Raw genomic sequence first — 16,147 nt, forward strand, 5'->3', positions numbered from 1 at the left:
GTTTCCAGGTATGACACAAGGAGGAGAACCCTACCCAGAGGCTGGCAGCCTGAGTTGAGGTGACAGAGACAAATGCAACTAAATTTGCAGGACAGGGGACCCAAGAGCAGAAAAGTACATGGAGAGCCCGGCTCTGGAGATTTGTCAAAGGTACGAATTTAGTATTGCAAGAAAACACAGACCAGTGCATGTGAGGAAGAAAGTACCCCAGTCAGGGGCAGGAACCACTTGAAAGGATGAGAGAGGACAGTACTGGATGCTCTCATAAGCTGCTATTGGACAGCACACAGGATTCAACGTTATAATTGCAGAAAGTTCTGTTGGGCAGAGTTGTCGCCGAAGTGCCTCTTAACACTGCTTACTCGGTCTTAGTCCTAGGCTCTTCACTTTGCTCTTCTTGGAAACATTCTGGTTCAAGAATTAAAGTTCTCTAGAAACCAGGGGATGCCTTGTGTTACTGTACTTTTAACTTAGGTTCTCTCTTCCTCGCCTTTCCTGGCGTGGCCTGTCCTTTCTTTTTTCCTGTTAGGTATATACCCAAATTCTACCTTTAAAATGTCTCTAATGGATAAGCATTTTCTATACTTGTATTAGTCAGGAAATATACTTAGTGACTAGTTTTCTTCTGATATTTTAATGGATTAAAAATATTCAGTACAAAAGGAAATGTGTACTGATTTTAGTGCCATTTTTTAACTTAGAAAAATATTCTTAATACCAAACAGCTGTATAGTTTGTGTATGTGCGTGTGTGTGTTTTCATGGTTTTCCACCAGCACAGACTGGAAATGCATTATTCTTTATTCTTATTTCTGGCTTTCATTAAGAGTAGGAGTTGCTTGCCTGGATTCAGACCCCAGCTCTGACATTTATTGGTTATTTTACCTTGGGCATATTACTTAGCCTTGCTCATTCCCTTTTGCCACATCTATAAAATGAGAAAAAAATTACTACCTTGCTGGGGCACCTGGGTGGCTCAGTCAGTTAAGCATCTGACTTTGGCTCAGGTCATGATCTCAGGGTCCTGGGATGGAGACCTGCGTCCTCACCACCACACTCAGCAGGGAGTCTACTTCTCCCTCTCCGTCATGCCCCCCCCACCCCCGCTCGTGCGCTCACGCTCTCTTTAATAAAAATTACTACCTTGCTTACAGGGGAGTTGTAAAAACTGCTGGTAATATATGTCAGGTGCTTAGGAAATAATAGATCTTCAGTAGGTAGTTGTGATTATACTGTTGTCTGTGCTTATTAAGTAATCCAAGCATATCAAGTAAATTATTGATATCACCAAAAGGAGTTTGCTTATTATCTTGTGTGCTGTAATGTGTCACTCTTCTTAAGTTTTTGGAGGGAAAAAGTGAAATGGAGGAGAATTGAAAAATGAAAAAAAAAGATCAACCTGAAAAAAATGGGGGTAAAGGCCTTTTTAGAACATACTGACAAAGTATGCTTATATTGTAAGGAAGTGTAGTCGTGATGTTTTTTCCTTTCATTTTTTTCATGCCTTCTGATTTGCTGGCATTGTATTTACTTGAAAAGCCTTATACTAACAAAAACCCAGTTGAGAGGCAGTATATTGTAAAGTTAATAACAGAAACTCGAGCCAGACTGCCTGGGTTCAGATCCTGGCTCTACCTCTTCATAATTATATATATGCTGATGAACAGGTTATGTCTTTATCCCCTCCCCCCCAAAAAATGGGGGGACAATACTGGTAGCTAGTTCACTTAAGTGGCCTTACGTATATAAAGCACCTTAAGCCTGCCATGTAGTAAGCCTTATGTAAGTTTTACTATTATTTTTATGGTATTGACCTTCGGTAATGAATCAGCTGAGCTTTTCTTTTAATACATTACAAATAAAGTTACAGGGGGATTTTGAAGGTTACATGAGAAATTTCCAAGTAGGCTCATCCTTGATATTTTTCCTTTGTAGCTGTGTGCATGGTATCCACCCCTTGGGCTCCTTTCCTCCAGAGTTTAGCTTGACAGAGAAGTGCAGTTGCTGCTTCTCCAGAGTTAATCCTATTCCCTGGCTGTTGTTAGATTAGCACCTACAGGGTGGTAAAGTGAATGTGGGCTCAGAAGCCAGGCCGACCTGCTGGGGCTTAAAACCCAGGCTCTTCCACTTCACCAGCCTAAACAGGTTGTTTCACTGGTCTCAGCCTCAGTTTCTTTGTCTGTTAAATAGGAATAATGCTTGCCTACCTTATAGCATTGATGCAAGCTTAATCTGTGTAAAAATAAAAATCACTGGGATGGACTATGTCTTGTTTTGCATAGCTAAGTGTCAGTTTAAGCCCATGGTTCTGGCACAGTCTTTAACAATGCCCCCTTTCACTCAGAAAGTCTCCTGGTTTGGATATAAATTATGTAATCACCCTGCCTCTCAGTTCCTTACAATATATATATATAATTGTCATGCAAATGGTACTTTTACTTTTCTTTATTATTATTAATTGCTTGCTTGGCATTAATGTGCTTGATGGACCAGGTTCAGCCAGGCAGTAAATATTTAATGAATGCCCACTATGTTTAAAGTGCTGTTCAGCTGGTCTGCCAAGTTGCGGGGTGAGGATTTTAGGTAATTAAAAGGAGATTGGGGATTTAAGAAATAGTTGATGACAATCTGCTTCTTTATGCTTTTCTAGGTTTACCTTACAAATTTGAAATACAACAGATGCTGGAAGAACCTCAGTGGGGATTAGTGTTTGAAAAGACGAGATGGATAATAGAAAAATATCGGTTATCCCATAGGTATGTACTGTGCTTTGAGATGGTTGCACATCTGCAGCGTTTCTCATTAAATTAGGTTTTAGAGAAAACCCAAGTTAAATATAAAATTATGATATATGGCATCAGTGACAGTTTATTACAAAACTGATTAGTTTATGGTATTTGTTTCACCAGTTTGTCTTCATATTTCTTCCAACAGCAGTGTCCCTATGGATAAAATCTTTCGCCGGGATTCTGACCTGACTTGTTTGCAGAAAGTAAGCTGGTTTCATTTTAATTGGTTCTATTGTTCATGGATTCTAAAGCTATTCATCTTGATGTGTTTTCCCATGATGCCAGATGCTTTGTGGATACATTTTCTGTGTATTTCTTTATTGCTTTTTCCTTTCAAAAATTAATTTCTAAGAGATCATTAGTAATGCGTTTTGTTGCCCACACTTGCATATAGAAATAATACTATTCTAGAATAAATTTGTGTTGGCCGATAAATTTCTTAGCAGATTAATGTGCACAGTAGAGAACATTTTTCTGATTTTATTAAATTCAGAAGCGCCATGTTTCCATTTAGGTTTAACAATTGATCATTTTCAAGAACAGTATTACAAATCTAATAATTACATTTAAGTGGTCATTTTATTGAACTTTCTGGTAGGATATAAGAGTCCTGAGTTCTTTTATTTCACTTCTTGTTTCCATGAGTATAAAGAGTTAAAGACCAGTATGGCAACACCTTTTTTTTTTCTTGGTAGCAATTTGAGAATAGAAAATTTAAACATACTAAGTTTCTTTTTAATAGTTTTTACCCCCTTCTATTAAAGCCACTTTCTCTTTGTTCTTTTGGAAGATTAATATGCATATTTTTTAGGAAACAGACTCTATCTCGCATCCTAATTTTGAAATAGTAGAGTCCTGTGTATGTACACAGATTTTTATTCTACAGGATTATTTTGCTTTGTAAATGTAACTACTAAAAAAAAAGAAGCAAAGTCACAAATTTGTCCAAAGTAGAAAGCATCACACTTAATATCTCAGGTTTGTGTCTTCATACAAAATCATAAAGGAACTAGCCTAAACATTTCTCAACAGTGACTTCTACACTTTGGCTGTATGATTATTGATCATAAATTTATCTTAAACCACATTTAAGGAGACTGTTTCTCATTTGCATATTAGAAAATGTGAGATTTGGAAAGGGATACAATAATGATAGTAATGCAAACCCTCTTATACTTTTTGTGTATTTTAAATATAAAATTTTTGTTTTCAACTAGCTTTTGGAGTGTCTGAGGAAAACTCTGAGCAAAGTGACTAATTGCTTCATTGCTGAAGAATTCTTAACTCAAATAGAAAATTTATTCCTTTCCAATTATAAAAGCAAGCAAGAGAATGGAGTGGCTGAAGAGAACTGTGCTGTGGGTCCAAAGGAATTGTTAATGTAATTATTTTAAAGGAAGACCTTTTAATCTTGACACAGTAGGTCCTTCTTGAAATTATTGTAATTTAGCTAATAGTGGCACAACTTTAATATTTTTTCTTTAGTTCACAAAATCCAAACTTTGCCACATAAATCCTATGACACTTGTTTTCACACAGTGATTGTCAGAGTGTGGTGTGAAGCAGGGTCTGCTGCAGTCTGCGGTCCTCCCCCGCCCCCCAACCGGCCAGTGAGTGCTGCAGGAGACTTTGAGGGGCTGTCTGCTTTTTTGTTGTATTCAGGTTGATAAATGCAATATCTCTAATATTTATTTCTCTCCAAACTAGTCATCCTACTCTCGGTACCTCACATCTGTGTCTCATTAGGAGCACTTCCATTTTTTCCACGTCTTTTGATGAAATATTATTTATGGTTGCAAATGAGATGTGGACGGATGGTCACTGAGGTAATGAACATGGTTGAGAACTAGTGGTGTAATAAATCTAACAACACGCTGTAGGAGGCCAGGGGAGGCCTAAGGAGAAAATCTTAAACATAGAGAAGAGACCAATGGAGAGAATCAAATTGCCAGTTTTTCATTATAGATATTTGTTTCCATTTTATTTTACAGCAATAATACTACAGGCTGTGCCATTTTCTCAGCTAGCTGAAACATTTAATATGGATTTTGGATACATAAAATAATTAGCTTCAACTATATGTCCACTTAGTATGTGTGATAAAACCTCATTTAATTGGAACACAGATAATCATAACTCTCAAACTAGTTTTTTTTCTACTACCTGCTATCAGGAGAAAGAGGCAAATTTTAATAATGCTTAAATATTAAATCAGAGGTTTAATTTTAAAAACAAAAAAGCCTTCCAGGACATATTACACATCTAGTCCAGTTTCATAGACTTTCTAAATGTAGAACAGAAGTGAGCAAAACTTTTTATGTAAAGGGACAGTTAGTCAAAAACTTAGGCTTTGCAGGTCACATACTGTCTCTATCAGGCATTCTTTGTTGTATTTTTTTACAGTCCTTTAAAAATGTAAAACCATTCTTATTACCTCAAGAGCCTCACAGAGAATGGGTTGCTGGCCATTATCTTCCAACCTCTGCTCTAGAGAATTACAAACATTTATAATTTATTTTCAGGTATATGAACCTGAGACACTGAAAGGCCTTATTTACATCATCTTCAAACAACAACAAAACTTAAAATTATGATTTAGATTTAAATATATTTTCAAGTAAAATTAGCAGTCATGCTGCCTGATTTACTCAGATAGATTTGAGTTTATTTCTGTGAGCCATAGAACTGATTTACACCCATTCTCCAAGCACTCTTACTAATAACAGTTTTATTACACCTTATCTAGATATGATTCTGTATTTTTACCTTTTTTGGTTGTAACCATTAGCCATGGAAGAATATGGCAGTGTCTGAGGGAGCAGTGAGCCAGTTCTAGATGGCCTACATCTTGGCTCAACCCTGTGACTTGGGGGTGGGGGTGGAGGGTAGGGGATATAAGTTGACCTCTGAACCTAAATTCTTGTGTAAATGAGGTCTAAGTTATCTTCCTAACAACCTTCCAGGTCTAAAATGCATTTCTTCTATATGTAGTTAGGATAAACAATGACACATAACTTATAACACAGTTACCTTTGGGATTTGGGACCGGGGGTGGTAAGAGCTGCAGACCAAACATCAGGAAACCCGAGTCCTCGTCCTCATCCTAATTTTGTTATCAGCTTTGCTCTGTAGCAGTGATAACATCACATAATCTGTCTGGACCTCAGGCTCTACACCCGTAATCCACGGGTCTAAATTTTATGACTTCGTTTTTCCTTCCAAGCACAGAAAGTCTGCAATTCTGTAAAAGGTAGTAATTGATTCCTTTGTACTCTTCCTTTTGACATGTTTTCCTCATTGTACATGGGGAACACATCCTAGAAGTTGGTATGAATTAGCTCTTGATTGACATTTCCCTATAATGATTAATTTGGGTGATAGAAAATAATGGAAATTGTTAAAAATTCTGTTCTCAAATCTGGGTCCCCTGCATGCCGGTAGTTAACCATATTTACTAACCTAAGCCATACCATGAGGAACTCAAAGATGGTAATCCTCAGAGTTTAGAGTTTGGAGAGCACAATTTTGTAAATAATACTTACTGAGTGTTTTTTTCTGATGATAGATTTATCTCAAAATATTTTTTAAAAAACAGAAACATAAATAAAAATATATAAATCTTATTATCTAGAAAACCACAGGTAACATTTTAGTATAAATTCTTCCCCCTTTTTTTTTTCTTGGACCATGCAATTTTTTTTTTTTTAAAGATTTTATTTATTTATTCGATAGAGAGAGCAAAGTAGGCAGAGAGGCAGGCAGAGGGAGAGGGAGAAGCAGGCTCCACACTGAGCAGGGAGCCCGATGCGGGGCTCGATCCCAGGACCCTGAGATCATGACCTGAGCCGAAGGCAGACGCTTAACTGACTGAGCCACCCAGGCACCCCGCAATTTTAAAGATTTTATTTACTTATTTGAGAGAAAGGGTGCGAGAGCATGAACACAGGGGGCAGGGCAGAGGGAGAAGCGGACTCCCCGCTGAGCAGGGAGCCTGGGATCATGACCTGAGCCCAAGGCAGACGCTTAACCAACTGAGCCACCCAGGTGCCCCTTGGACCCCCCTCCTCTCTTGTACATTCTCCCTGTTTCCTTTTTTCTCTTATCATATTCTTAAAATATTTTTGCCACTGCAGGTGCCCACATTCCTGTCACTGCCAACTTGGGCTACTTAGGGTAGTCAGAGCTAGGGCCTTGGAGAAGCACAGAAGTCTGGAACTGAGGGGCAGTGTAATATAGGAGGTTCCGGAGGCAGAGACCCAAAGGAAAACCTACCTCTGGTATTGTTTACAGGAGTGGAGACAGGACCTGCAAACACCCAGATCTCTTCATCCTGATTCGATTCTTACGATTGCACAATGATAATAAAATAATGAACTTCATTTTTTTTCCTTTTCCTGCTTGGCTAGTGGAAATGGACACTAGTACTTCTCCAATATTAGACTTAGCTCTTTTAAAAATCTAATCCCAAAGTAATTCAAAAAAGAAAAATCAGTGGAATAAGATCAACAAGATCAGACTCTCCTTACCCCTCCATTATTTTCTTGAACTATTTTCAAAGCCACATTAGGTAGGACTTAGACACTTATGCCTTCTTGGATGTCTTCTTTCAGAAAATATTAAAAATTAATTCATTACAACTGCATTTGTATACAATGAATCTAATATTGTATATTTTCCTTCTGAAAACTTCCTATTGTGTTTTTTCCTTCTGAATTTAAAAGAAATGAAAACATTTTTATGGGCCTTCAAAGTATTGTGGGCCGGAGGCACAGTGTCTGAAAGCTAAGGTGGCCCTGCCTGTATTCTGAAGGGTATCACTGGAAAAACGGCAGTCATGACCCTGTCCCCTGTAAAACCTATCTCACAAACCCTAGGGCCGCTTTGCCACCCCAGCCAAGAACGTTGCAATGCCTGGGGCTTTAGAGCTCTAGACTTGAACTTCGTTCTTCATTGACCTGACCACAGTTTAGGAGTGTTGCTTGGAAACAGTCATCCTCAAAAAAAAAGATAGACCGTGATTAGTTTTAGCTTTCAGGTAGATATTTTTGTTCTGACCCATAATTTATAGTTCTGAAACTCATGCCACATATCCTACCACCCCTATTCTTTCATTTCCCTCAAGCCCCGCTCCCTACTTTTTCCCCACTCCCTCTACTTACCTCTCAGAATGTAGGTACAAGATGGTTCATTTAGCATTTAGTAAAAGCAAGGTCGGAAGGATAGAGTTGAACAGATCCATTCGTATTTTATGGAAGTCAATTAATGCTGCCCCAGCCTTTTCTCCAAAACTCTCCTCCCCCACCGAAGTGGAGTGAGGTCGGTAATGTGCAGACTGAGCAGGGTCAGAACCTCTGCAGCTGCCTGGGCAGCAGGGCAATGGCAGCCTCGACAAGCCAGCCTGAGCAGGCCTCCTGCTCTTCAGTTGGCCTTCTTGTTTGTCTTGCTGGGTCCTAACGAGGTGAGCTGGAGGACTTGGGGGAAGTGCTGTAGGCAGGATGCTCCAGGATTGATGCTTTGCATAGGGACAAGGAGACCTAGGGACACCTGACCACCTGACATATAGCTCCCTATCCTCGGGTCAGCAACAGGCATTCGGTGGATGAATTTCTCAGAAATTAAGTAAGGGTACCCAAATTTTGTATTTTTTCACCTACACTATCCTCTACCAATAGCAAGAGACTTAAGTCCGGAGTCATACATCATGGTATTTAGGAAAAGTTAACTTCACCCAAGCACAAAGGAAAAAGCACATTTTTGTCATCATCTTTATCAGGATTAATACAAAATTTAACAGATTTGATCAGTATCCCCAGTTTACCAGCTGTTAAATAGTTTTCTTAAAAATTAAGATCATATTTTACAATACTTCCAGAAAATCACTGTGGAGAATAATGTCATATACTTTAACTTACTCAATTCCTGACCTTTTCTTAAATGGTTTTATGTGTGCTATTCTTCCAAACTGTTTTCTCTGTTTTTTCATTTGCCCTGTAATTTGTGCTTTCCAGCATTTTCTGAATCTTGTAAGCCACCTTAAATTCTTTCTGGAACAAGGCAGAGAATAAATATGTTAGCCCCCTAAATCAGGAGAAAATAAAAATTTCTCAGAGAAGCTGTGATTATACCAGATGTTGTATACCAAACTAATTTCGAGAAGGTAAAATTAACTCATGATATCTGGGTTTTTTGTATTTTCTTCCTTTGAATATATTTATGAATATATTCATAAGAACTTTAATTTCAGGGAAAAATGCCTTATGTGCTGTCTTTGAAGTTCCCTAGAGTAGTCTCTTAGGATTTAAGAAGAATGTTAAATATGGTTTCATAGTTTGTACTCCTGTTTCATAGGTTGCCACAGAACATTTGTTTTGAGCTATGAATTATAAAATAGTATTTAGAATCCAGCATGATTTAAATAGACTGGTCATAGATCTTTAAATTTGTGGATTTGACGTGTAAATTGTAAATTGTGTATTATGTATAAGTATATAAGTTTACTGTGATTATTGATAAACCTGTTGCTGTTGTTTTCCCCAAATGTTATTAGTGTTTATGGATTTCTTTTATTACTTTGAATTTTGAAATGTTCTGTAATGGAATATAATGACTTAAACTATTTTGTACATTTAAATATGATGCCACATTGTCTAAATCTATATTAAAGAATATTGTAAATATTAATGTTTATACAGTTATGAAAGCTTTTCCTTGAAATGGTTGAACTCTTCTCCTTGTACTAAACAATGACATAAAATATCTGATTTTAAGCTTTGAGATTTTAGCTTGTGGTAAAAATTAAAGAGAAACATTCTGAAGATTCTATATAAATAAAATTTTGAAAAAAGTGGTGAGTCATTTGGTCTTTTTCTAAATTTTTAGCAGCATACACACTGAATTGCAAATATGCCCCATTAATTCAAACATTGGTTTAGTGTCTATTATGTTGAGCATTGTAGGGGACACAAAGATGAGTAAATCTTGATTTTTTTCCCATAAGAAGCCCATTACCTAATAAGTAAGTGGGAAACACATAAAACCCAACATAAGACACTAAGATACAAACTGGAATTGATTATAAATGCCTATAAAAGACTTCAAGGGTAATAGGTGGGTTTTTTTCTCTTAAAAGATTTTATTTATTTATTTGATAGAGACAGAGAGAGAGAAAACATGAGCGGGGTAAGGGGCAGGAGGAGAAGCAGACACCCCTCTGAGCAGGGAGCCCAACGTGGGGCTCCATCCCGGCACTCCAGGATCATGACCTGAGCCGAAGACAGATGCCTAACCTACTGAGCCATCCAGGCGCCCCGGGAATAGGTGTTTAGACAAATGAGAAATCATTCTCTAGAATGTGAGGGGTGAGATTGATTTCTTGGAAGAGATCTACCTTTAAACATCCTAGCAGGGTTTAGTTAAGTGACATTTGGGGAGAGATGTTCCAGAGAGAAGTGTCCTGAGCACAGGTATGGAGATAAGGAGTGAGAAATACTTGAGAATGGTGAGTCTTTGGCCAGAGGGTAGAGTATATGGAGATGCTCATTAGGTAATTCACATTGAGTCAACTAAGGATAAAGAAGGTATAAAATAAGAGAAAATCTCACCTTAAAATCAGAATTAACTCATTGACTGGTCTTTAACTTTCCAGTCTTTTTTCCTAGCAAATACAAAACCTCTTGAAGGAGGACTTTTAACTACTTCCATTCTGACCTCAGTCTGTGCTTTCTAATTGATGTTGTCCCTTCATTGCTTATCTCTTAACTCGGGCAAAAGACCATGTGGGTAAAGCATCCCATGATGGGGACCAAAACTACCCCTCAAATAATAGGGACTGCCCTGACACCAACAAGACCCCACATGATTGACCCCAAGATGATGATTGTCTTGACCCTTACTGCCCACCTGCTCATACCCACCCACTTTGCTCCACATTTTCCTGACAGACACCTAGAAGTATTTTCAGCACTTTGGAGACAGACTTTGAGCCGCCTGTCTGCTGTCTTCCATGTGGTGGCCTCACTGAAATAAACTCCTTTCTGGTTTCACCACCACTTGTCTCTCTGCCTTTGGATTTTAAGAGTGGCGAGTGGCCAAACCTGGTCTGTTTGGGGCGCCCGGAGCCCGGGGCTCTTGCACCCCTGTGCCCCAGTTGCAATTTTCTTTTAAAGGATTTTATTAGAGCACAAGCCAGGGCAAGAGGCAGAGGGAGAGGCTGAAACAGACTCCCCACTGATCAGGGAGCCCGACGTGGGGCTCCATCCCAGGACCCTGGGATCATGACCTGAGCCGAAGGCAGATGCTTAACCATCTGAGCCACCCAGGCGCCCCGCCCCCACAGTTGCAGTTCTTGGCAAGCCAGCCAGGAGCTGTATTTTCAGTTTGCGCAGCCCCCTGGGGATTCTGGAAGTGGGTCCTGGCAGCACGCCAGGCTCAGCTGTTTACGCAGCCATTGGCTGTGGTAGGTCAGAGTCAGCTACTCATGGCGAGTCCACCCAGATGCGGAGGACAGGAAGTCCTGGGCAGCTGCTGAAACCTATTTTGTTGTGAGGACTTTCTTGCTTGCCCTGAACTGCATCGACTGCCTTCACTGCATTTGGTGAAGCAGAAGATACGAGTTGAAGAATCAGTGGGCCCTAGAAATTTGTCTCCTGGTAAGTTCCCCCCATAAGTGCACACTGGATCCCATCCTTCCTTGGTTCCCTGCTGTTGGTTCAAAAGAACCATTTGTTTCGGGTTTTCATAACTTATTTGTCCAGGCTTGTGTCGGTTGAGTTGTGGCAGGGGCTGTTCTAATTTGTGAAGGTACCGTTGGGAAAAGGAATAGACGTGAGGGAGATTAACGGGAAGCCAGGGTACGCATTTGGGCAGATCTCTGTTGGAGTGAGTGAGTGTGTGTGTGTGTGTGTGTGTGTGTGTGTGTGTGTGTGTGTGTACAAGATGGGAGATGCTAACTATCCCCTCCCAAAGCCCTCTGGGGAGAGTACTGGCTGACTGGTCTACATTTAGTTATAACCCTATGACTAAGAAGATGATTTTTTTATTGCAACACTGCCTGGCCCATGTATGTGAAGCTCAGAGGAAGGATGGCCACTGAATGGCTCTCTGGTATTCCTTCCTCTCATTCAGTTACCTCCAAATGGGTGGGTGGGCAGGGTTGGTTTGGCTCTCTTAGTTTGTTTAGGAAGCCGTTCGGTTCAGTTGGTGAAGCTCTGACTTTTGGGGAAGAATGAATGCTAACACAGGTATTCTGAGCTTCATTTAGTCATAATCGTGTTTCTTCTGTGTCCTTCCTGAACTTTTGCCTAGGAAGACGGGGAATATGCCTTCTGTTCCCAAAGAAAGTGCATTAGGACATATTTTGAATAATTGGTGCAAAGGGCTTAAAATCAACCAGAGAAACAGCCTTTTTAGCAGGAGGGAGAGACAGGAGACAGACTAAGGAGTGTCGCTCCAAACTTTGAATCTACCTCCAGCCTTGTCAGTGGCGCCCTTGCCCCTCGCCCTGTGTCTGCACTCCTACCTGTGCCTCTCACACAGCTGGCCCCTCTGCCATCCTCCGTGCCCCCAGCACGATCACTCCTGCTCCTCCTGCCATCACTATTGTGGAGCAAAAGCACCCCAAGCTGTCAGGCCACCTCCTTATGGGGTTCAGACTGGAGCACCTCCCAAGTCAGCAGGAAGGGGCCCAGGGGCTCACACTGCCCACTTCAGATTACCCCGCAAGGGCCCCAGGTAAAATTGACAGTGGAGAATAGATTGACTTACATTGAACACAGGTGTAACAAATCAGCATCAAAGCTAATTTAACTTTGCTGGTTTAATTAAAATAGGCATGCCTTTTTGAGTTATCAACATCGAATATAATACAGAGAATCAACTTCTCTTCTACCTGAACTAAATTCATGTTTTATCTGTTGCAATTTGACTTAAAATGATGGTTGACTTTGTGTGTTTCATAAAGCTTTCATGGGTAATTGTGAAGAGCAAGTAGGTTGACAAAAGGTTTATAGTTTTCAACATCCTTGGTAACCTAAAACTTTGAAGATTTGCTAGGTTAAATAATAAATTGGTTTGAACTCAGTGGATAGCTAAATCTTTTCCAAATAAGATAAAATACTGAAACATTCATTACTAAACATAGCTTTATCTGCTTTTGGCTTCTTATTACAGAGAAACCAAAGACACTGCATTCAGCTTTATGCTTAATTGAAAGATTATATTATGGAGAAGCACATGTTTCTAGAAATTAGGAAATGTATTCATAAACTTCTGATCTAAAGAATTCTGGTATAATAGTACACAGTCGGTCACTACTTAGTTTTCACTGGAAACTTAGGTTTCTAAGTAAAAATTCTGATAAACATAATTAAGACTGCCAGAAAATTATAAAGAAAGCAACTTTGTATGCAAGGAAAGTAAGCTATGATTTTGATAAGAAAGGCATGAGGAACGGGAATACATTTTTGTTGAAAAGAAAGTAATTTTGTCCTAAAATGAGACTGGTTATTTAGAGAGAGAAAGGACAAAATCTGAATGAAAAAGAATGTTGTAGAAGGTTTGTGAAGGGGAATCTCTGGAAAGGAATTTTATGTGTGGCCAGGACTGAGATTGAAATGAATGAATTTTTAAAAATACACTAGTATAAGATTGGGATTTGGTTTTTCTCTCGGTTAAAAAGACAAAGTTCTCTTGGATTGTTGGTCTGTTCTTGATAAGAAATTGTAAACAAAGTTTTTTTCTTTATCTGCCTAGAAAACCAAAGTTTCTATGTTGTCTTTATCAGGTTGTTGATTCCTTAAAAAAAGTTAAAACGGCTCTGTATTGAAAGAGCTACATTTTGCTAACAACTGTGTAACCTTCTGTATTTACCTTTACAATCTCTCTCTTATTGCCACCTTGGTTAAATAATTAAATATTGAGTTTTATAATTCTCTGAATCCTATGTAAGCATGTGCTTTTAAAACCTTCTGAGGTTTTTAACAAACTTCCCAAGCTTCAAATTCTAAAGGGAGTCTTTTTGACCAATGAGGCTTGTTTATTTGGTATGTTAAGTTACATGGAAACATTGTTAAACAAATGGTGATCAACCTTCCTGGGTTATATTCTATGGGTAAATGCTGTAACTGTTCTAGAAAGTATATGAAATCCCTGAAGTTTTAATAGGTCCTGATCTAAGGTCACTTGACATTCTAAATATTGAAATGCGTGTCACAGAAGTAAGCGGACTTCCTTGTCAACTGCATTATAATGAACTCTCATCAGATCTTTAACCATGCCCATGGTTGGGTCTTTTGTCATTTATAGTTCTTGTTCTGATGCTCTTGCAAACTATGTTTCATCCTCAAGGAGATGCATGAAAAGGACTTTTGACAAATACAGTTTTCTGATACCTTTAAGATGGTAAAACTAAGCTGAGTAAGAATTTCCAAGACTAGAGGGAAAGCTGCATTCAACCAGAACAAGAATTAGTAACATGGGACTGAATGAATTGAGGAAGATGATTATTGTTTTTGTGACTCTTGTGTGAAACATTGCTGATTCTCTAATGTTTGCTCTCCCAGATTCCAGATTAAAGGAAACTTTTTCTCTTAAGATATCTATGATTTACAGAAATATGATAAAATATTCCTTTGTAAACAAATTGAAACATTTAACTTTTCTCCCTACTTGAACCCTCCAGAATTCAGAAACTCTCAGTGAGTATTCTTTCATGACAGTTATAATTATTTGCCTAAGTTCAATAAGAATCTGTTCTCCTTGTAACAGGACACCATTGGAAACACTGGTTATATTACCAAGGCTTTGACTGGAAAGTCATATTTGAAAGAGACGTGCATAGACAGACATGACCAGACAGTTTTAAGGAATTAAGGTTGACTCTATGGAATCAATAGAGCCCTGTCGAGATGTCGGCCTGACACCTTGCTTACAGGGTTCCCAGCAGTGACTACCAGTGACTAAAGAATGTCACTTCCCGGCAGGTGCAGGAACCTCAAGATATTCTGGGGGACCTCGAGAAGAGGAATTCACCCAAATCTACAGGTATTGCAGGCAAATCTGATGGCAAGCATTTGGCGTGGCTTCTGGCTTTGAGTGGCTTTTAAAAGTTCAATCAGAAATTCCTTATAAAAAGTTCCAGCAAAGCATATTTAAAAAGAACTTACATCGTCAATCACTAATCTTGCTGTGATATGTAAATAATTAGGCCAAGTTTGTTAAAACTGGACTTGTTTTACAACGAATTAGTCATAATTTGGCTATTTTTGATGGAAATGAGGGTGATTTTAGAGAGAAAAATTAATGTTTCAGTAACACACACCTTTGTGGAAGTCAGATGCTAGTTCTAATTGTCTTTGAATGTTTGTTGTTTGCCTAAGCTAGACAACTTGAGGTAAACTCCAGAGAAATTGCCACAATAGTCCATGTAAAGATGATCCCCGTTACTCTGTCGGGATAATAAAAGGACCCCATGGGCATATGATTATTTCAACAGCTGGACTATGAGATCGACTCCCCCAATGGTGTAACTCAGCTGTCACCTTGACTGATTCTATGTGGCTGGGATGGCAAAACTACTCCTTAAAATTCAGAGCATACCCCCACTTTATGGGGTTCACTGTGGACTCATGAAAATAGTGAATGGAAGATCAGATTGGATGATAGTTGAGATAAACTTCATTAATTAGAAAGTACAGACTGAAGATAGCCCCCAAGATGAGTCATCTCCCACTTGCCAGTGGTTCCTTGTAATGCGATATTGTTAAAAGCTAGACAGGAGGCAAAGAAGGCTTCTTGATGGTCTTATCCCTCAACCATATTTGTCCAAGGAGCCGCCTCTCCTGGTGTAGAATGTAGAGGCTTTAGCCAAGCATCCAGTAGCCACCTTTAATCAAACCCAGCATACAGTCACCCTCCAAAATGAGGCAACCACACAAATTCGAAAACTAGTCCTCCACCACCAAATGGCCCACAATATCTTGACTGCAGTCCAAAGAAGAAGCGGTGCTCTCATTAAAACAGAATGTTGCGTATATATTCCAAATTACTCGAAAAATGGAACTGAAGCCATGAAAGATTTAAACACATCACTGCTATAGATGCCCCAGCTCGAGATCCTTTTAGCAGTTGGCTAAATTCGATTCTTTCCAAATGGAAATATGCTCTGCTAAGCATTGCTGTATTTCTTGTTCTTTTTCCTTTCGGTGGTTGTTTGAATTTGTGTATTTGTTAAATGGGAGCCTGAGCTATTCACACAAGCTTGGAGATGCCCTTAGTGTCTATTTCAGGAGAGACTCAAGAAATGAAGTTCTCCTACCTGTCAAAGTCTTCCATTCCAAAATCCCTACGTCATCCCGGTCAGCA

At 39.1% G+C, this 16,147-nt stretch overlaps 1 protein-coding gene across 5 annotated transcripts in view; it reads left to right on the forward strand.

Annotated features, from left to right (window-relative positions):
* MYSM1 (Myb like, SWIRM and MPN domains 1) overlaps positions 1-6,521 on the forward strand; it is a 39,011-nt gene extending 32,490 nt beyond the window's left edge. For 2 of the 5 annotated variants that reach the window (XM_032427847.1, XM_032427879.1), the window contains 3 exons: positions 2,650-2,755; positions 2,934-2,991; positions 4,006-6,521. In XM_032427847.1, the coding sequence (XP_032283738.1) occupies positions 2,650-2,755; positions 2,934-2,991; positions 4,006-4,173 (332 nt within the window). In that variant the 3' untranslated portion in view covers positions 4,174-6,521. Of the gene's footprint in view, positions 1-2,649; positions 2,756-2,933; positions 2,992-4,005 lie in introns of those variants that run through there. The other 3 variants (XM_032427857.1, XM_032427868.1, XM_032427887.1) reach the window with 3 other exon arrangements.
* The last annotated feature ends 9,626 nt before the right edge of the window (positions 6,522-16,147 follow it).

This window comes from Phoca vitulina, unplaced genomic scaffold (assembly GCF_004348235.1).
Source record: "Phoca vitulina isolate PV1807 unplaced genomic scaffold, GSC_HSeal_1.0 scaffold2, whole genome shotgun sequence".
Lineage (NCBI taxonomy): Eukaryota > Metazoa > Chordata > Mammalia > Carnivora > Phocidae > Phoca > Phoca vitulina.